At 43.0% G+C, this 22,130-nt stretch overlaps 1 protein-coding gene across 2 annotated transcripts in view; it reads left to right on the forward strand.

Annotated features, from left to right (window-relative positions):
- slc12a2 (solute carrier family 12 member 2) overlaps positions 1-22,130 on the forward strand; it is an 85,020-nt gene that overhangs the window by 24,078 nt on the left and 38,812 nt on the right. For both annotated transcript variants that reach the window (XM_036976792.2, XM_036976793.2), the window contains exon 2: positions 19,657-19,776. In XM_036976792.2, coding sequence (XP_036832687.1) covers positions 19,657-19,776 — 120 coding nt within the window. The remainder of the gene's footprint in view (positions 1-19,656; positions 19,777-22,130) is intronic.

Here is a 22,130-nt window from a genome sequence, read left to right on the forward strand (position 1 = left end):
GGACTCTGAGCTTTTGTGTCACAATTCCAAGTCACGAAAACACTGTGTCCATAGTATCACACCACAGGCAGTGTGTTTGCCATTTCATCAAACCAGTTGGCTCATAAGTGATTGAATACTACTTTACATGGCTGACTGAAATTAATTACCCGTAAAATATTAGAAAGAGCAAATGTAATAAAAAAAAATATATATATATATATATATATATGTATGTATGTATGTATGTATGTATGTATGTATGTATGTATGTATGTATGTATGCATGTATGTGTATATGTGTATATATTATATATATTATATATATTTATTTATATATATTTATATTATATATATATTTATATTATATATATATTTATATTATATATATATATTTATATTATATTATATATATATATATTTATATTTATATTATATTTATATTATATTTATATTATATTTATATTATATTTATATTATATATATATATATATGTGTGTGTACTTGTCTTTTCTTACTAGCACTGAATTTTCTGGTAACTACTTTGATGGAAAATATACTTACTGCAACTGTGATATGTGGTTGTGTCACCTAGATACTCTACGTCACTCTGTATTCCATTTTGAATTTAGACAAAATGTTGAATAAGTCAAGGGGTATGAATGCTTTCTGAAGGAACCGTACCATGTTGCACTGTGGAATGAGAAAGTTGGCCTAACATGCTGACTAGACTGGGCACGCTAGTGCGTCTGCTCATCTCGCGTGTTTGATTTGTATTCCTCCACACCAGATGTGATTTAAGGACACTCAGGTTAAAATATCAAAACGAACTCTGAACCAACTATATTAATTTGGGGACAGGTCAAAACTTGCCATTGCTAGCTAATTTGTTCTGGGATATAAACATTGAGTTATTTTACCTGAATTGCACAAGGTCCTTTTTCTGGATCTTTGTAGAATTTTGACCAATTGTGTGTTCTCGACAATTAATCCACAGATAAAAGTGGAAACCTAGTTAGTTTCTAGTAATCGCTCCTCTAGTCTTCTTCTGTGGACTTTATGGTGGTTGGCAACCAACTTAAAGGTGCATTACCACCACCGACTGGAGTGTGGACCTCAGTTAAGAGAGCTTCTTCAGGAGATGTGCTTCAAAAGTAACTAGGATTCATATAGGCCCAAAGTAGGCTACACCTTAAAAATATTTTTTTCTGGTGCACCTTTATCCTGTGTTTTGGAATTGCTCTCAATTATTTTTTCATTGTGCTCCTACATTTTTCAATTTAGGAGCACATATGCTTGTTATAAAACATTTCAGCGTAGAGCTCTGCATATGAGGTATGTGTGGCCCTATGGTCACGTGAGAAAGGGCCTCATGTGGTACCCCAGACCTGAGAGGTCAACTAGCTAATTTGTGGTGGGACAGGGGTTAGTATTTTCTCTTCTCTGGGCAGGATGAAGTTATTGTCAAATTCTCCCTCCAAAAAGTAGCCTAGCTGAGCCACTCCCTGGAGTTACGCAAGAGCACCTTGATTACTATGTTGCATAATGGCCCCAATAACATGACCCAGTCTCACTTGTTTTTTTATTTAAATGAACACTGTCTTCACCCAGCTGTTCATGCCACTGATGCCAAAAAAACAGATTACTGTTTATCTTTCATTACTGGGCAGGCATGGGCATCACTGTGACATGCAAATGGATGCTGCTACCTCTGGTTTCCAAGCAACATGGGTAATGCACCATCCTTTAGGCATATAAGTTTGTTTAAATATCACTCCTTGGCTAGGTCTTTGGCCTGGCCAGAAAGCTATCCTTTTAAATGTGGTTGCTGCCTTTCCTTAGAGAGAACATTCTGTTTTTAATGTTGCTATTTACAACCTTTTCACACCTCTATCATCGAGCAGCACTTGATTGTGGGGAAATAGTTGCTTTGACCTGACGGTCCTCCCTTAGGAGATTTTTAGGCTGTTATAGTATCAATCTCCTTGACCCAGCGATCATGCGCCTTAATCCCTTGATATTTTCTTCCCTTGGTAACTAGCTAGCTAGCTACCAAAAGAAGTCTGCAGCATACACAAACATGCACTGTAGTAAGAATACCAGGAAAAACATGCTGTTTATATCAGAGCACCCAAGGGGGTGCTTGCCCATTTAAAAATAAAAACGAAAAAATAAATAACGGCCATGTGTGAAGGAATTAGATTTTCCTCTGTTTCTCCATAAATACTCAAGGGGAAATAGGGAGGGAGGAAGCGAATGAGAGCACAGAACAAGCTTTACCCAGTCTGTCATGGGAATTAAACATGTATTGAAGGTTTAAGGAGCCAGAGTTCAGATTCACAAACACTGATTAATTCAGTCAATTTTCACCTTCAATCTGGTTTCTATAAATAGGCATACCCCGCCAATCTATACAAATATAATTGTCTCCAGTCTTGGCTACAATATGTTCAACACGTGACCTCATATATCTGTTGCTTTCACGGTACAACTCTAGTGTTGATACACTGTTGTATTCTGTTGCTATTAGGCTATCTGATGACTTCCTTTTGACCCAGCTTTGTTTCTACAAGAGAGTCAAAACCCCTGGGTGATTCCAGTGATCCAGTATTACTTTGCTAGCCTGGTCCCAGATCTGTTTCTGCTAGCCTGGTCCCAGCACTGTTTCTGCTAGCCTGGTCCCAGCACTGTTTCTGCTAGCCTGGTCCCAGCACTGTTTCTGCTAGCCTGGTCCCAGCACTGTTTCTGCTAGCCTGGTCCCAGCACTGTTTCTGCTAGCCTGGTCCCAGCACTGTTTCTGCTAGCCTGGTCCCAGCACTGTTTCTGCTAGCCTGGTCCCAGCACTGTTTCTGCTAGCCTGGTCCCAGCACTGTTTCTGCTAGCCTGGTCCCAGCACTGTTTCTGCTAGCCTGGTCCCAGATCTGTTTCTGCTAGCCTGGTCCCAGCACTGTTTCTGCTAGCCTGGTCCCAGCACTGTTTCTGCTAGCCTGGTCCCAGCACTGTTTCTGCTAGCCTGGTCCCAGCACTGTTTCTGCTAGCCTGGTCCCAGCACTGTTTCTGCTAGCCTGGTCCCAGCACTGTTTCTGCTAGCCTGGTCCCAGCACTGTTTCTGCTAGCCTGGTCCCAGATCTGTTTCTGCTAGCCTGGTCCCAGATCTGTTTCTGCTAGCCTGGTCCCAGATCTGTTTCTGCTAGCCTGGTCCCAGCACTGTTTCTGCTAGCCTGGTCCCAGCACTGTTTCTGCTTGCCTGGTCCCAGATCTGTTCCTGCTAGCCTGGTCCCAGATCTGTTTCTGCTAGCCTGGTTCCAGATCTGTTTCTGCTAGCCTGGTTCTAGATCTGTTGACAAGACATCAGAAACAGATCTGGGACCAGGCTATCACTTTGCCACTGGTTTTTGACACGCTCTTGGAGGAATGTAAAATAAGAAGCCTTACCCTGAACAGCTGTATGTGATAAACCAGTAAGAGGAATAAATAAAATATGTAGGGCTGTCCCCGACCCCAAAAAATAAATGATTGGTTCGACCAATCGATTTGTATAAAATGTTTGGATTTTTCCATATATAGACACATCCTATATGTTTTCAGTCAAATCAACTATATGCACTGAGCTTGTCGGATGCTTTAAGCGCACTGTTTGTGTGCCTTTAATTATTTCATCAATGTTCCCTCATTTTGTTCGGCACTGAGCAAATTTCAGGTCTGCTGAGCGCAAACTTGAACGCTGTGAAAATTCTGTGCAACTTCCACGCATTTACTGTGAACATTGAGGCTGTACCCGCTTTACGTTCGTTTTAAGTGACCAAGTAGGCTACTGTGGCTATTTGAGCATAATGTAGGCCAGGGGTGTCAAAGTCAAATGGACGGAGGGCCAAATAAAAAAATCAGCTACAAGACGAGGGCCGGACTGTTCGAATGTTCATTGAAAATTTTTTAAATGACGCATATAGTCTAGTGAACCTAATTGAACCTACTGAAAACCTAACAAATATATTACAATATGATCAGATAAATAAAGCAATATTTTCTTATGGCTCTGTCAGTAATCTTTAATTTTCAACAGACACAAAAGACAAATTTCCTTTATATAAATATCCCCATAACATGAACATTAAATGAAAGAAACCGGTATTCAAGGCACCATCAGTAGACTATATTTTCTATTTTAGCAAAAGTGGGCTAAATTTACTTCAAAGACAAAAACAATAATAGCAATTTTCTATCATCCACTCAACTGAAATATTTTTAAAATATAATTGGATTGAAATACAAAAAAATAAAGTGCAAAAATCTATTAATCAAAAACAACACTTTGTTTAAGGAGAAGTAACATGCAGTGAAAACAAATATTAAATTTTAACTTTTAAACTTGAACTGAGTAAAAACTCTAAATATGTGATTGCACAGTAATGTTCACTTGTTTGAGGTTGAGGGTGATACTTGGTGGTGTCCCATCTTTTCCACAAGTTCATCAATGTTCGGGGTAAGGCTCTGAGCTGAAGAAATCCTCAGAATTGAGTGGAGGTGTTCAGCAGTAAGTCGACTTCTGTGTGATGTTTTGTTCAGGTTCATCAAAGAAAACAGTTGTTCACACAGGTATGTGCTGCCAAACATAGACAACGTTTGAGCAGCCTGGATGCGCAGCTGGGGCATTGTGCCGGGGAGGAAACGGGCGAACTCCGCAGCACCCACTGCCGCATATTTTGCCCTCAGTGCATCATTGCATTGGAGGTCAATCAACTCCATTTGGAGGTTTGGTGGTGAGCTTTCCACGTCAACAGCAAATGGGTTACCGAGCAGTTCCAACCTGCTTTTTTGTGCTTCAAAGTCAGCAAATCGGCGTCGAAAGTCAGCGGCAAGCATACCTATTTTATCAGCCAACTGTGTGCTCGGGAACGCACTGGTAGAGAGCTTCTCTTTCATGGTCTGGTAGCTGGGAAAGTGGCTCAAATTTTCTTTCCGCATCTGCGTCTCCCACAGAGTCAGTTTGGTTTTAAATGCCTTCACTGTACTGTACATATCAGAGATGACACGATCCCGACCCTGCAGCTGCAAGTTTATTGCATTCAGATGACTCGTAATGTCACACAGAAAAGCCATTTCACACAGAAACATTTCGTCTCGGAGTTGTGTTGTGTCTTTCCCTTTGCTGTCCAAGAACAGACAAATCTCCTCACGAAGCTCGAAACATCTTTGAAGCACCTTTCCCTGGCTTAGCCATCGCACCTCTGTGTGATAAGGCAAATCACCATGCTCCGTTTCTAACTCCGTCAGAAATGCCTTGAACTGGCGGTGATTCAAACCTTTGGCTCTGATAAAGTTAACTGTGCGCGTGATGATGCTCATTACATGCTCCATTTTCAAGGCTTTACCGCACAACGCTTCCTGGTGTATGATACAATGATAAGCTGTCAGCTCACCTGTCGCGTTTTCCTCTTGCATCTTTTCCCGTATCTTCGCCACCAGTCCGCTCCTGTGTCCACACATCGCAGGTGCTCCGTCGGTTGTCAAACCCACGAGTTTTTCCCAAGGCAGCTCCATCTCATTTACACATCTTGACACCTCTTCATACAAATCATGCCCCGTAGTTGTGCCATGCATAGGACGTAAAGCCAAAAACTCCTCTGTCACGCTTAGGTTGGAGTCCACTCCGCGGATGAAAATTGACAACTGGGCAATGTCAGAAATGTCGGTGCTCTCATCCACAGCCAAGGAATATGCAATAAAATCTTTTCCCTTTTTCACAAGCTGCTCTTTTAGATTGATGGACAACTGGTCTACTCTCTCGGCAATGGTGTTTCTGCTCAGACTCACATTTAAAAAGAGTTGCCTTTTTTCTGGGCAAACTTCGTCACAAACTTTAATCATGCAGTTTTTGATGAAATCCCCCTCCGTAAATGGCCGGGCTGATTTAGCGATCTCTTCTGCCAAAATAAAACTGGCCTTGACAGCAGCCTGGCCTTGTGATTTGGCTTTTTTGAACAGAGCCTGTCGAGATTTGAGGCCTCGTTTTAATTCCTCTGCCTTTTGTAGCCTTTGTTCCATGTCCATATTCTTGTTTTTGTCCGCGTGTTTCGTTTCATAATGTCGTCTCAGATTATACTCTTTCAGTACCGCCACACTTTCTCCACACAGAAGACACACAGGTTTTCCAGCTACCTTCGTGAACATATACTCCGACTCCCACCTTGTTTGAAACCCCCGGTTCTCAGTATCCACCTTCCGTTTTGCCATTTTTGATGGGTATCTGAAAGTTAATTTTACTGTGATGCTGACGACTGCTGTGCCAATAAATATTGAAATGAAGCAGCCTACTGCTCGGTGCGTCACCTTTGCATTGTGGGAAATGTAGTATTGGTGCGTGTAAAAGATCTGCGGGCTGCCGGCTTGCTGCGGGCCGGTTCTAATAATAAATCAAGATCATCCCAGGGGCCGTAAAAAACCTTCTTGCGGGCCGGATGTGGCCCGCGGGCCTTGACTCTGACATATGTGATGTAGGCCTACCATCAAAAACAATGAAGAAAATCCCATAACATTTTAACATGGAAAGAGCTGTTCTATCATTCCACCTACAGTAGCAGTCAATGTGTGGTGTTCAATGTAGGCCTACATTCCATGAGACTTTTTGGGGGGGGGGGGGCAAACATGTAGGGCTTGACATTAACCTGTTTATCCACTTGTCCTTCAGACAAGGAGGTGACTGAAAATGTTGTTTGAAGCAAGAAACGGCTATACAAAATAAAATGCATTATTATATCCATATAATTATTACAAAGAATCAGACAAATGATGCTACAATCTGACTACTTAGCTTATTCAAACATGTCTCAAAATGCAACACTGCCCCTTTAAGGAAAAAAAGAAGCTCTTTATCTGACTTGCTTTTCAAACTCGCTTTGTGCTCCTGTAAGATGCAATCACTCCCCTATTACTGACTACAAATGATCTATAACTGGGCTAATAACTCACTAACTAGCAAAGGATAATACTGCGTTGATTCGATCACAATTGCCACTGTAAATGGAAACATTGATTGATTATTGTGTCAACTAACAGTGAACACTCAACTTTCTAGAGTTAAGTTCAATCTCGTGGGCTGATATTTCTTCTGCGTGTCCCAGGGGGAGCTGCGCGGTAGTCTTGGCATGCTAGTGTGTAGCTTAGAGGGAACATTGCGCACACACATGACTAGATGGAGTACGACCGCAATTCATTTGATTGTGTTGGGCCGGGCTCAGACTTGCTGCTCTATGTTAAAAAAGAAAATGGTAATACTAGACAGCCAGTGACTAGCACCCGTTGTCTCGCTCGCACTTCCTGCTGCAGCGACCACCCCAGAACATCAGTGTTTATCGCGCTGTCCGTGTTGCTAAACCTGCATTTCTGACTGAAAAGTTCTGTTACTGAAATCCCTAATTTAAGAAAATGATTCCCTCAACCCATGCACTCTTTATGTGACACGTATGCATTGCATGCATGTGACCAATAGAGCCTGACCTATAGCGTAACATTATATCACATAACCAATTTATTGATAACTAACACGTCACAGAAAAATGGATGCAGAGGACGTGCCAAATAAGCTGAACTAGAAATGCGGGAATGTTTACTGGTTGCTCAGGAGGTAAAGGGAAAGTCAGATGTGTGGAATAAATTTGACTAGTTTTGGAAAATACTGGAGCTCAAGAAAAAGGTAAGGCGCTGCAAGCATATTATGTGTGCCAAACAGGTGCTATTGTTAGATTACAATATAATTTTCCTGACTGTTTGGAACAGTGTAAACAACACTAAATAAATTATAAGTTACCAGAGTCTAACGTTTTTTTCCCTTAAAGCCTTTATTACAGCAAAGACTAAAAACGGACACATTCATTTGTGAATGCAATTTCCGAAATTGAAGGGTTTATTTATTGTTTATGCTAATTATTCAAGAGTCGCTTTATTTATTTATTTATTTATTTATTTATTTTAAAATCATGAATGACTCATGTGATGACATGAACAAATGAATGATTGATACAGTAGCCTGTATGTTGAAATAATATAGGCCTAAGTACAGTAAGAAGACTAAACAGGACGTGCTCTTAGGCCTACAGCTCGATGGTGGTTATACAAGGTTGTAATATAAGCTCACTAACGATAATGACATTACTTATTTATTATAATGATGATCAAAGAAAAAAGGATTATTATAAATATTTATGTTCTGTCAAGCGTTTTACAACAGCAAAGATAATAAAAAAAAACGCCAAATTTGTTATCGTTGATCTAACGTGGTTATGTGAAGCTTGGTGCTCACGGAAATCAATAGGTTATTAAACAAACGGGCAACAGAAGCAGGATCTTTCTTATTCCTGTGGATATACGCAATACATGAATGGCGCCGGAGAAATGGCAGCAGTTTTATGGGCGCCCAACTAATTGTGCTATTATGTGGGGGTTTTTAAGAGTTTATTTGTAACTTATTTTGTACATAATGTTTCTGCAACCGTATCTTACTGCAAAAAATAGCTTCTGGATATCAGGACAGCGATCACACCTCGGATTAGGCAAAGATTTTTATCTTCAACAAGCAAGACGCACAGGGTTTTCTCCAAACACCCGACAGGGCCAACATCCCCGTTATTTGCAAGAGGAAGCGATGCAAGGTACAGAGGACAAAGAGTCGGATGTCTGGTCAGGACCCAGAAAAGTTGAGTGGGAAAGCTGCTATTACTGTCAGTACTACTTGCCAACGTGCAATCATTGGACAATAAACTAGACAAGGTACGATCACGAATATCCTACCAACGGGACATCAAAAACTGTAATATCCTATGTTTCACAGAATCGTGGCTGAATGATGACATGGATATTCAGCTAGCGGGATACACGCTGCACCGGCAGGATAGAACAGCACACTCCGGTAAGACGAGGGGGGCAGTCTGTGCATATTTGTATACAACAGCTGGTGCACGAAATCTAAGGAAGTACGGCCCAGTACATCACTGGGGCTAAGCTGCCTGCCATCCAGGACCTCTACACGGTGTCAGAGGAAGGCCCTAAAAAGTGTCAAAGACCCCAGCCACCCCAGTCATAGACTGTTCTCTACTACTGCATGGCAAGCTGTACCGGAGTGCCACGTCTAGGCCAAAAGGGCTTCTCAACAGTTTTTACCCCCAAGCCATAAGACTGCTAAACAGGTAATCAAATGGCTACCCGTACTATGCCCCCCCCAAACCCCTCTTTATGCTGCTGCTACTCTCTGTTTATCATATATGCATAGTCACTAACCATATTTACATGTACATACTACCTCAGTTGGGCTGACCAACCAGTGCTCCTGCACATTGGCTAACTGGGTTATCTGCATTGTGTCCCACCCGCCAACCCCTATTTTACGCTACTGCTACTCTCTGTTCATCATATGCATAGTCACTTTAACCATATTTACATGTACATACTACCTCAATCAGCCTGACTAACCGGTGTCTGTATGTAGCCTTGCTTTTTTACTGTTGATTTATTTCTTTATTTCTGCACTATTGGTTAGAGCCTGTAAGTAAGCATTTCACTGTAAGGTCTACCTACACCTGTTTTATTCGGCGCACGTGACAAATAAACTTTGATTTGATGACCAAAAGTATGGGGACACCTGCTCGTCGAACATCTTATTCCAAAATCATGGCCATTAATATGGCCCCCTTTGCTGCTATCAATAGCCTCCACTTTTCTGGAATGTCTTTCCACTAGATGTTGGAACATTGCTGCTGGGACTTGCTTCCAATCAGCCACAAGCATTAGTGAGGTTGGGCACTGATGTTGGGCAATTAGGCCTGGCTCACAGTCTGTGTTCCAATTTATCCAAAAGGTGTTCGATGGGGTTGAGGTCTGTGCTCTGTCCAGGCCAGTTCTTCCACACTGATCTCGACAGACCATTTATATATGGACCTCGCTTTGTGCATGGGGTATTGCCATACTGAAACAGGAAAGGGCCTTCCCCTAACTGTTGCCACAATGTTGGAAGCACAGAATCGTCTTGAATGCCGTTGTATTCTGTAGTGTTAAGGTTTCTCTTCACTGGAACTACGGGGCCTTGACCGAACCATGAAAACCAGCCCCAGATTAGTCCTCCTTCAACAAACTTTACAGTTGGCACTATGCATCGGGGCAGGTAGCGTTCTCCTGGCGTCCGCCAAACTCGAAGACAGATATTTTTACACTCGGCTGTGGCCTACCACTTCGCGGCTGAGTCGTTGTTGCTCCTAGACATTTCCACTTTACAGTAACAGCACTTACAGTTGACTGGGGCAGCTCTAGCAGTGCAGAAATTTGACGAATTGACTTGTTGGAAAAGTGGCGTCCTATGACGAGAAGAACTTGTTCTCAACTTGCCTACCTGGTTAAATAAAGGTGAAATAAAGGTGAAATAAATAAAATTTTAAAAAATGACGGTGCCACGTTGAAAGTCACTGAGCTCATCAGTGAGGCCATTCTACTGTCACTGTACTGTCAATGTATGTCTATGGAGATTGCATGGTTGTGTACTCGATTTTATACACCTGTCCGCAACGGGTGTGGCTGAAATAGCCAAATCCACTCATATGAACGGGTGACCACACAAAAGTATGTGTATATACACATTTGTACTATTTTCTACATTACATCCGCGGGCCAACTCATCCCAAACCATCTCAATTGGTTTGAGGGCGGGTGATTGTGGAGGCCAGGTCATCTGATGCAGCACTCCATCACTCTCCTTCTTGGTTACACAGCCTGGAGGTGTTTGGGGTCATTGTCCTGTTGAAAAACAAATGATAGCCCCACTAAGCTCAAACCAGATGGGATGGTGTATCGCTGCAGAATGCTGTGGTAGCTTTGCTGGTTAAATGTACCTTGAATTCTAAGTAAATCACAGTCAACAGCAAAGCACCATCACACCTCCTTGCTTCACGGTGGTAACCACACATGCGGAGATAATCTGTTCACCAGTTGGAACCAAAAATCTCAACTTTGGACTCATCAGACCAAAGAACAGATTTCCACTGGTCTAATGTCCATTACTCATGTTTCTTAGCCCAAGCAAGTCTCTTCTTATTGTTGGTGTCCTATAGTAGTGGTTTCTTTGCAGCAATTCGACCATGAAGGACTGATTCACAGTCTCCTCTGAACAGTTGAAGTTGATGTATCTGTTATTTGAATTTATTTGCGCTGCTGTTTGAGGCTGGGAACTCTAATGAACTCATCCTCTGCAGCAGAGGTAACTCAATCTTTTCCTGTGGCGGTCCTCATGAGAGCCAGTTTCATCATATCGCTTGATGGTTTTTGTGACTGCACATTTTCTGGATTGACTGACCTTCATGTCTTAAAGTAATGATGGATTGTTGTTTCTCTTTGCCTATTTGAGCTGTTCTTGCCATAATATGGACTTTTACCAAATAGGGCTTTCTTCTGTATACCACCCTTACCTTTGGCTTAAATGCATTAAGAAGGAAAGAAATTCCACAAATGAACTTTTAACTTGTAGTTTTTCATGTTTGTCTGTAATTTTTGTAATGACTTGGTGCTGCCTATCTTGGCCAGGACGCTCTTGGAAAAATAGATTGTAAATCTCAATGAGCCCTTCCTGGTTAAATAAAGGTTAAATAAAATAAATAAATGAACAAGGCACACCTGTAAATTTAAATACATTCCACGTGGAACCAAATTTCCTCCTACAACAGGACAATGACCCAAAGCACAGCTCTAAACTATGTAATAACTATTTAAGGAAGAAGCAGTTAGCTGGTCTGCTGTCTGTGCTGGCCACTATTATAGTCACCTGATCTCAACCCTATTGAGCTGTTGTGGGAGCAGCTTGACCGTATGGTGCGTAAGAAGTGCCCTTCAAGCGAATTCAACTTGTGGAAAGTGCTTCAGGAAGCATGGGGTGAAATCTCTTCAGATTTACCTCAAAAAATTGACAACTAGAATGCCAAAGATCTGCAAGGCTGCAAATGGAGGATTCTTTGATGAAAGCTAAGTTTGAAGGACACTTATTTCAATTAAAAATCATTATAACCTTGTCAACATCATGACTATGTTTCCTAATCACTTTGCAACTCATTTCATGTAGGTTTTCATGGAAAACAAGGACATTTCTAAGTCACCCCAAACTTTTGAACGTTAGTGTATTTTGATTTAACACATTTTTGGTTACTAAACTATTTCATAGTTTTGATGTCTTAACTATTCTACAATGTAGAAAATAGTAAACAAAAATAAAGAACCCTTGAATGAGTAGGAGTGTTTTACTGGTACTGTATATGTGGATGGATTGATGGATTTAAACAAAATAAGAAACGTCCTCACTGTCAACTGTTTATTTTCAGCAAATGTAACGTGTAAATATTTGTATGAACATAACAAAATTCAACAACTGAGACATAAACTGAACAAGTTCCACAGACATGTGACTAACAAATTGAATAATGTCCCTGAACAAAAGGGGGGTCAAAATCAAAAGTAACAGTCCGTATCTGCTGTGGCCACCAGCTGCATTAAGTACTGCAGTGCATCTCCTCCTTGTGGACTGCACTAGATTTGCCAGTTCTTGCTATAAGCTGTTACCCCACTCTTCCACCAAGGCACCTGCAAGTTCCCAGACATTTCTGGGGGGAATGGATGGCCCTAGCCCTCATCCTCCGATCCAACAGGTCCCAGGCGTGCTTAATGGGATTGAGATCCGGGCTCTTCGCTGGCCATGGCAGAACACTGACATTCCTGTCTTGCAGTAAATCACACACAGAACGAGCAGTATGGCTGGTGGCATTGTCATGCTGGAGGGTCATGTCAGGATGAGCCTGCAGGAAGGGTACCACATGAGGAAGGAGGATGTCTTCCCTGTAACGCACAGCGTTAAGATTGCCTGCAATGACAACACGCTCAGTCCGATGATGCTGTGACACACCGCCCCAGACCATGACGGACCCTCCACCTCCAAATCGATCCCGCTCCAGAGTACAGGCCTCGGTGTAACGCTCATTCCTTCAACGATAAACACGAATCTGACCATCACCCCTGGTGAGACAAAACCGCGACTCGTCAGTGATGAGCACTTTTTGCCAGTCCTGTCTGGTCCAGAGACGGTGGGTTTGTGCCCATAGGCGACGTTGTTGCCAGTGAGGACCTGCCTTACAACAGGCCTACAAGCCATCAGTCAAGCCCCTCTCAGCCTATTGCGGACAGTCTAAGCACTGATGGAGGAATTGTGTGTTCCTGGTGTAACTTGGGCAGTTGTTGTTGCCATCCTGTACCTGTCCTGCAGGTGTGATGTACCGATCCTGTGCAGGTGTCATTACACGTGGTCTGCCACTGCGAGGACGATCAGCTTGTCCGTCCAGTCTCCCTGTAGCGCTGTCTTAGGCGTCTCACAGTACGACCATTGCAATTTATTGCTCTGGCACATCTGCAGTCCTCATGCCTCCTTGCAGCATGCCTAAGTCACGTTCACGCAGATGAGCAGGGAACCTGGGCATCTTTCTTTTGGTGTTTTTCAGAGTTAGTAGAAAGGCCTCTTTTAGTGTCCTAAGTTATCATAACTGTGACCTTAATTGCCTACCGTCTGTAAGCTGTTAATGTCTTAACGACCGTTCCACAAGTGCATGTTCATTATTTTTTTATGGTTCATTGAACAAGCATGGGAAACAGTGTTTAAACCTTTTTAAAGTGAAGTTATTTGGATTTTTACGAATTGACTTTGAAAGACAGGGTCCTGAAAAAGGGACATTTCTTTTTTTGCTGAGTTTAGATATATATATAAATATATATATAAATTGTGAATAACTCACCACAGGTTAATGAGAAGGGTGTGCTTGAAAGGAGGCTCATAACTCTGCAATGTTGGGTTGTATTGGAGAGTCTCCATCTTAAATCCTTTTCCACACAGTCTGTGCCTGTATTTAGTTTTCATGCTAGTGATGGCCGAGAATCCACTCTCACATAGGTACATGGTTACAAAGGACATCAGTGTCTTAACAGAAGGGATTTTCCAAGGCAGGATACTCTGAGCTCAGCTCAATCCAGAAATCTGGCAGTGGCTTCTGATTTTAAATGCCATTTTCACAGAACCGCTTGCAATTTTAGATGAGGCTCTCTTGTTCAGATATCTGTAAGTGGACCTGAGGAGGGGAATGAAAGGGATAACGAATCCCTGTTTGTCATCCATTTCGGGAAAGTACCTGCGTAATTGCGCACCCAACACACTCGGGTGGTTCGCTGTTTGACGTTGTCCATTTGCACACTCAATGGTGGAAAGACCTGTGTGTTGTCCTTGTTAATGCAGACAGAGAAGAGCTCCAACTTCTTAATCATAGCCTCAATTTAGTCCCGTACATTGAATATAGTTGCGGAGAGTCTCTGTAATCCTAGATTCAGATCATTCAGGCGAGAAAAAACATCACAATTCCTGACATTTCATCCTAGTAAAAATTCCCTGTCTTAGGATCACCACTTTATTTTAAGAATGTGAAATGTCAGAATAATAGTGATTTTATTTCAGCTTTTTTTCCCTTCACATTCCCAGTGGGTCAGAAGTTTACATACTCTCAATTAGTATTTGGTAGCATTGCCTTTTTAAATGGTTTGACTTGTGTCAAACATTTCCACAAGTTTCCCACAATAAGTTGGGTGAATTTTGGCCCATTCCTCCTGACTGAGCTGCTGTAACTGAGTCAGGTTTGTAGGCCTCCTTTCACACACACGCCTTTTCTGTTCTGTCCACATATTTTCTATGGGATTGAGGTCAGGGCTTTGTGATGGCCACTCCAATACTTTGACTTTGTTGTCCTTAAGGTATTTTGCCACAACCTTGTGAAGTACACTTGGGGTCATTGTCCATTTGGAAGCCCCATTTGCCACCAAGCTTTAACTTCCTGACTGATGTCTTGAGATGTTGCTTCAATGTATCCACATACTTTTACTACCTCATGATGCCATCTATTTTGTGAAGTGCACCAGTCCCTCCTGCAGCAAAGCACCCCACAACATGATGCTGCCACCCCCTGCTTCATGGTTGGGATGGTGTTCTCTGGCTTGCAAGCCTCCCCCTTTTTCTCAAAACATAACGATGGTCATTATGGCCAAACAGTTTGTTTCATCAGACCAGAGGACATTTTTCCAAAAGGTACGATCTTGGTCCCCCCCATGTGCAGTTGCAAACCGTAGTCTGCCTTTTTTATGGCGGTTTTGGAGCAGTGTCTTCCTTGCTGAGCGGCCTTTCAGGTTATGTTGATACAGGACTCGTTTTACTGTGGATATAGATAGTTTTTGTACCTGTTTCCTCCAGCATCTTCACAATGTCCTTTGCTGTTGTTCTGGGATTGATTTGCACTTTTCACACCAAAGTACGTTCATCTCTAGGCGACAGAACGCGCCTCCTTCCTGAGCGGTATGATGGCTGTGTGGTCCCATGGTGTTTATACTTGCGTACTATTGTTTGTACAGATGAACGTGGTACCTTCAGGCGTTTTGGAAATTGATCCCAAGGACGAACCAGACTTGTGGAGGTCTACAATTTTTTTTCTGGGGTCTTGGCTGATTTCTTTTTAATTTCCTATGATGTCAAGCAGAGAGGCACTGAGTTTGAAGGTAGGCCTTGAAATACATCCACAGGTACACCTCCAATTGACTCAAATTATATCAATTAGCCTATCAGAATCTTCTAAAGCCATGACATTTTCTGGAATTCTCCAAGCTGTTTAACGGCACAGTCAATTTAGTGTATGTAAACTTCCGACTTCAACTGTACACGAGAGTTCAGGGGCCTTGTTTTAACAAAGTTAACCATTTTCACTGTAGTGTCCAAAACGTCAGGCATTCCCTTGGCATCAAAAGGCTGATGCTGCAGTGTACACACGTGGCGTCGGGAGCAACTGTTACACGCGCGTTACCACTCCACTATGTCTCCCTGTCATGGCTTTTGCACCATCAGTACAGATACCAACATGAGCAGCAGCAGCAGCGAGAAAGTGACGGTTAATGTGATTGGATGTTCATTATTTGACTAGGCTATCTGTATTTGACTTTGGGTTGTTATTTTGCTGAACACCTAGATGGTTTCATTTTATTTTTGGCAGTGAAACGAGGCTACTCAGGCGAGGGGGGGAGAAACTCCACCAAATGTATAGCCCAGTTGGAAAATTATAAATGGACTGTTTGAAAATGTGAATGGGGAAAAAAATATGAATCACATTTTATTTGGCAATCCAAAGCGAGACAAAGCGCGCTTGTTATGAAATAATATTTTTTATTAGTGTTGCACCATTGTTCTTACATAATATAACCATATACATTTTCAGTACCACATGTCTTTGAGTGATGGACTGTGCCATCCCCACGGCCTCCACAATGGATCAGTCCACTCAGACCGGTGAGAATCAGACAGGTGTCCTGTACACCATGATTAAAAATGTTTTTGCTTCTGCTCGAATAAAGACATCTCGGTCAACTAATAGCCTATCGACCAAACAATCGACCAGTCTACTAAATGGGGTCAGCCCTAATCATATGGGATGAATGTTCACATGAAATGCTCAGTTAGGACAGAATTAGCCTATAATGTGCTCGGGGATAAAGTAAGCATCTTTGTAACTAACACTGACCACCTGCTCTACCAATATATCATCATTTGCTATTAATTTAAGGCACCGGGTAATTAACATTAAACACATACTTGTGACTGACAAGGTAATTTTTAGCTCTAAAGACTGTACTCCTGGTCAACATTGTGCTAGTAATCTCTCGGGCTCAGGACGTGAGCATGCCAAAAGTGATTAGAGGACGTGTTCTAGATGTGTGAATTCTTTCCCTGCTTTTAAAACCTCCTGTAGATTGTAGTGACTTGTTTTAGACTCACTAGGCGGAGTAATGCCATACTGCTGTATGTTACACAGTCAAGAATCCCTGATCCCAGTCAGATGAAGACGACTACTGATGTGCATCTTTTTTTCTGAACAGTGGGTTGCTGACATGAGCCTGACATGTCTCAACATGGGTATTCTTTTAAACTGCTGATCCGCTTAAGATATTCCAGACTGACCTAACAGTGGCTGATGTCATGCCTACCTGCTCAACGACTTTCAGAGGATTCCTGTGTCCCAGTCAACTCTCCGAGACGCCCCGAGGGCTGCTGACTAACAAAGAGACAGAGTTAGATGGGATGCATGACTCACTTCCTGAGGCTCTGGGTCTTGCCCCTCACTAGCAGCTAATCTATTGTTGGTCTATCCATGACCTAATACTATTGGTTGTTTTCCAGATCTTCCCTTCCTCCCGTGTTGAGAGCAAATGACAAGAACTTTAGTGTGTCTGCTTTTCATGATTTTCTTCCTTGTGCGCTGGGAATTGGGACTGTCAAATTCGAGTCTCACTGCTATCATAGCTGAGAAGCGCTAGTTTGTTTGAGAAGAGGTTGGTTACTTAGTGGTCTGACCAGACAGACCTATTGAGGCAGTAGTAGAGACCTATTTCAAAATGTTTTAAGCTGTTCATCCCACCCTCCCGATACTTGTGTCCCCCCCCCCCTCCCCACCTGGCCCCTGGCAGAGACTCACGGGTCCCCCACTGAGGAGCGTTGACAACCCTAACCTACAATACCGTCCCTTTTTTAATTTCCTAGAATCTCCCATCACCTCCCTCAATAGCCCAGTGTACCTGCCATTGCCAGACCCCAGCGAAGCTGCTGAGTCATTGTTAGGGGACGCAGGCAGGGAGCTCTTGTTGACAGATGGCCTTGGCGAGGCAAAGCTGAGCACCCTTCCCTCTACACAGCCCATCCCCGTCACATGCTGGGGTACATGCCAGAGGCGCCGTGCTCTTTTATAATTTACACACCTATTTCTACATCTATTGTAATGGAGCCACACCTCCGATCAATTTACCTACCCGACATGCTAGAGTAGATGGTGACGTTTCCCCCCATTGGTTTCATCCTTCCATGAACCCGTTTAATCTCCTGTATACACAAAACCCAAATTTAGGATTACGTTTTGTTTGGTGTCAGAGCTTTCCAACAGAATCCTCTTTACCATCAAATAATACACAAACACTTGGTAGGCTATTCTGTTAAGTGGCTGAGTGTAGCACTGCGTTACTTCAGGCATCAGCCGGCGGTTGCTAAGATGAGTGAAAGGGGGGGGGGTTGAAGGAGGAGCGCATAATGCTGAGGAAGAGGACAAGAGAACCCCAAGGGAAGGGTGTGAGGAGGAGGAAAAGCTCCACTCTTCACCTTCTCTAGAGACACACTTGTCCTGAGAGCTGTGAGTGACTCATCTACATGAGACCACATCTAGCGTCATCTCATCTATTGATCTTTACATGTAGAAAATAGTGCAAAGTCATTCTGCATTGGTCGATCAGTAGCTATAGGAGCGTACTTTCCAAAACAGTTAAGTGAGTCACTATGCACATGATGGGCAGAATGAAAGGTGAAACAAATGAAATGAATGATCATGGAATGGTGGTGCTTTGTTCTGCAACTCCATAACGCTGACCAATAAATTTGACCATCCGATAGATCGCATGATGAGTCGGTCTCCTAGTGCCTGGGGCGGGGTGAACATCCCTGTCCTTATCACTGAACACTGAGGGCATTGCCCCTGCTGTATCAGCCAGCCTGTATCTGTTTTGTCATGTAACACGGTCACCCTGCGGACTGGGGCTATCAATAAACCCAAGGTCATCCATACATTCAATGAACACGCTCCACGTCGTCTCTCATCACCCTCTAATGTGCCCGAAGGGCACAGTACGACAACTGACTTTGGCGTTGTGGGCCTTGGAATGGCAATCCTAGGTAAATGAAGGACCTTGGACAAGAACAAGCCCTGTATTGTCACGTCGGCCAGACCTCATCTCCAGTTCCTGTGTCAATCTTCCTGAAATGGAGACTGCGGACCCGTGTCTGGCCCTCTCTGGGCCTGAGTGGTGTATTGAACGCTGGCAGAACATCAATACCCATTCGTGCGCGTAGCCGGGTGGACGTTTGCATGCAGTCGATGGTTACTTATTTTTCCACACTGCCAGTGGCGACTGGGTTAATCACTATACATGTGTATATGTTGTTTGGGGTCAACTTTTGGTTCAGTGCCCGTAAAGCAGGAAGTCTAGGCTGATTTTAAAAAATATGTATATAATTTTTTTTTAAAGATCCTGTCTTCAAGCTTCCTCTTTTTCTGGGCCTTATTTCTGCCTTAATAGGTGGGGAGTACCAGGGACGGGATGTTGTAAAGGCCTTTGAATGCGTGGCTTCCTCTCCTGTGCTGTCCCTGGTGAGGGTGGGCTGGGGGGACTGCAGGCTGGGGGTGTCCTGGGCCACTTAGATGGAACAGCATGGGGCGGTGGGCACTGAGAGACCAACCCAGTGAGGCAGCCACCCACTTCACTGCATTGTCTCTGCAGGGATGCTTCCTGTGTTTGACCTTCTCCAGCCAATACAACCACAGATTAATCGGTGTGTGTGGGAGCTGGGGAGTTTTCTCTGTCGGATAAAGAGCTAAATAAGATCTTGTAGATTGTTCATAGAAATTAATGAACATGGGTGAACAACCGTTTAATTCAGAGATAATAGTATTCAGATGTGTGAACTTGCACATTTACTTTAATAAGGGTCTTTTTCCATTGTCTGCTGACCATAGCCTGTCTGTCTCGTTCTGTTTGCAGGAGCCGTTTGAGGATGGCTTCGCCAACGGGGATGAGCTCACCCCGGCCGAGGAGGCCGCAGCCAAGGAGGCGTCCGAGCCCAAGGGAGCAGTCAAGTTCGGATGGATCAAAGGGGTTCTGGTGAGTAGTCAACCGACTCTCGTCTCTTTGACATCCTGAGAGCGTTGTCCCCCTGGTTACCTTTTTGTTATGTGACACTATCTGTGTGTGTTCAAAGTGACTTACAGTAATGCTTGGATAAATGTTTTTACGCCTGGGTGGTCCCTGGACTTGTACCCACTATCCTGGCGTTGCAAGAGCCATGCTATAGCAATTGAGCTACAGAGGACCAGTGTGACATTTCTGCCTCTACAATTGGTACCGCATAAGCACTTCTCTTTTTAGTCCTGACATTGTAGGGAATGCAGTGTCCTCAAGTTATTCTTGAACACAATGTTCAATGGCATAGACCAGGGATAATCTAGATTTAGCCGCGGAACAATGTTTTTGTTGAGCGAATGTTTGCGCGGGGTGGGGGCGGAACATAAATGCTAATCATTTCTAGACTGCAAATTGACCGCAAGAAGCCCCCCCCCCCCATTCAAAGTATAGAAAATTCCTCCCACAATTAGCCTCTGTAGTATAAAGTTCCCAGGTGGTTACTTAAACTTTATTTGGAATTCAGATCTCAATATGCACATATTATCATTGTACTATAAGAGTCCCGTGGCTGCCTCCCCCTTTTTTTGTGTGTGTGCTTATTTGTATTAGTTCCTATTGCAGTTAAAGAGGAACCTCAACAAGTGGTAGATTACATGAGCATGTCACCAAACAAACTGCGGTGTTTGTCGATCACACTCTACAGAATTCTAGCAAGAATTGCTTTTGCTTATTTAATCCTTCCAGGTCTGTCCAGGCCATAGCATGTTTCTGAGACTAATGCACATGTGTCAAACCCATTCCAAGGAGGGTCAAGTGTTTTTCACTCCTCCCTTGTACTTGGTTTGATAAATTAAGGTCACTAATTAGTAAGGAACTCTCCTCACCATGGTTGTCTAGGGCTTCATTGAAAGGAAAAAAACAAAACCCAGCCAACACTAGGCCCTCCATGGACTTAGTTTGACAGCCCTGCTCTAGTGTGAGCATCTGGCATGGTTGTAGCACAGTGTTTCCCAAACTTGGTCCTCGGAACCCCAAGGGTGCGTTCGTTTTTTTTGTTGTTGCCCTTGCTCAGCTGATTTCAAATAATTAAAACTTGATGATTAGTTGATTATTTTAATTGGCTTTGTAGTGTTAGAGGAAGAAAAAAAAACGTGCACTTCTGTGGTCCCCAGGACCGAGTTTGTGGAAACATTGTTGTAGCTACTTGTCACAGAGTGCATAGTTTTCAAAATGTACAGTGCTTTTAACTACATCCTCAATTTTCAACTCTACTGATAGTTTTGTCACAGACTGAGTTAAGAATCAAACGTGTCTACTCTGGTCTTGGCACCCTGTGCTCTAGCCAACAGCTTGCAGATACAGTGCGGCTAGGCTCTTGGGGTGGCTAGTCTACATGATGAGTTTGTTATGGATATGATATTTTTATTTGTCAAGCATCGATCATCACGTCTCCGGAGTTAGACCCTCGAGCATCGATCATCACGTCTCCGGAGTTAGACCCTCAAGCATCGTTCATCACGTCTCTGGAGTTAGACCCTCAAGCATCGTTCATCACGTCTCCGGAGTTAGACCCTCGAGCATCGATCATCATGTCTCTGGAGTTAGACCCACGAGCATCAGTCATCACATCTCCGGAGTTAGACCCTCAATTATTTATTGGAAAGCAGCATCAAGCTCATCACCATGCACTTTCACCACCCTGTGATGTTCATCATAATGTATTTAATCTGTAGGCTAATGAACTGCATGCTTTCCCGAGCAGTAGTGGGAGGACCACACACCATGTTATTGCATGACTCCAAGTTTACTTGGTCAATGATTTTTATGCACTTTGAAATGGATAAAACTGTGGTAGATATTAATGAATGTTCTTAGAGGTTGACAGTGATTTGAATATGCTAGTTATTATTACATGTTTTACTTACATCAGCCTTGGCCAGGCTTAGTCGGGCAGCCAACATTTATACACTGATATCAACATTTTAATATCATGTATTTCATTGTTGTCCAAAGTTTTCCAATTTATATCAGGACTTTAATCCCTGTTTGAACCGTTCTTCTGACCTTAAATTGCAAGCTTGGTGCTTGTAGCAATTTTGACTAGACAAGTAGATGCCAAGGCGGAACTGCTACTTTCACTAGGTTTGGAATCTTGCCCTTTAACATTCGGTTCAAATCTTGATTGAATCCTCATCAGAGTCTTTCAAAAGTTACACCTATCTATCTGGATTTCGCCTATCGGATAGGGTTAAATGCATAGAAATCATTGACATGAATGGTACTCCCGTTCTTTTAATTGTATATCAATGTATTTAATTCTATCCGATAACTTG

The sequence above is a fragment of the Oncorhynchus mykiss genome, chromosome 5 (genome assembly GCF_057628025.1).
Source record: "Oncorhynchus mykiss isolate SJ-2025 chromosome 5, ASM5762802v1, whole genome shotgun sequence".
Lineage (NCBI taxonomy): Eukaryota > Metazoa > Chordata > Actinopteri > Salmoniformes > Salmonidae > Oncorhynchus > Oncorhynchus mykiss.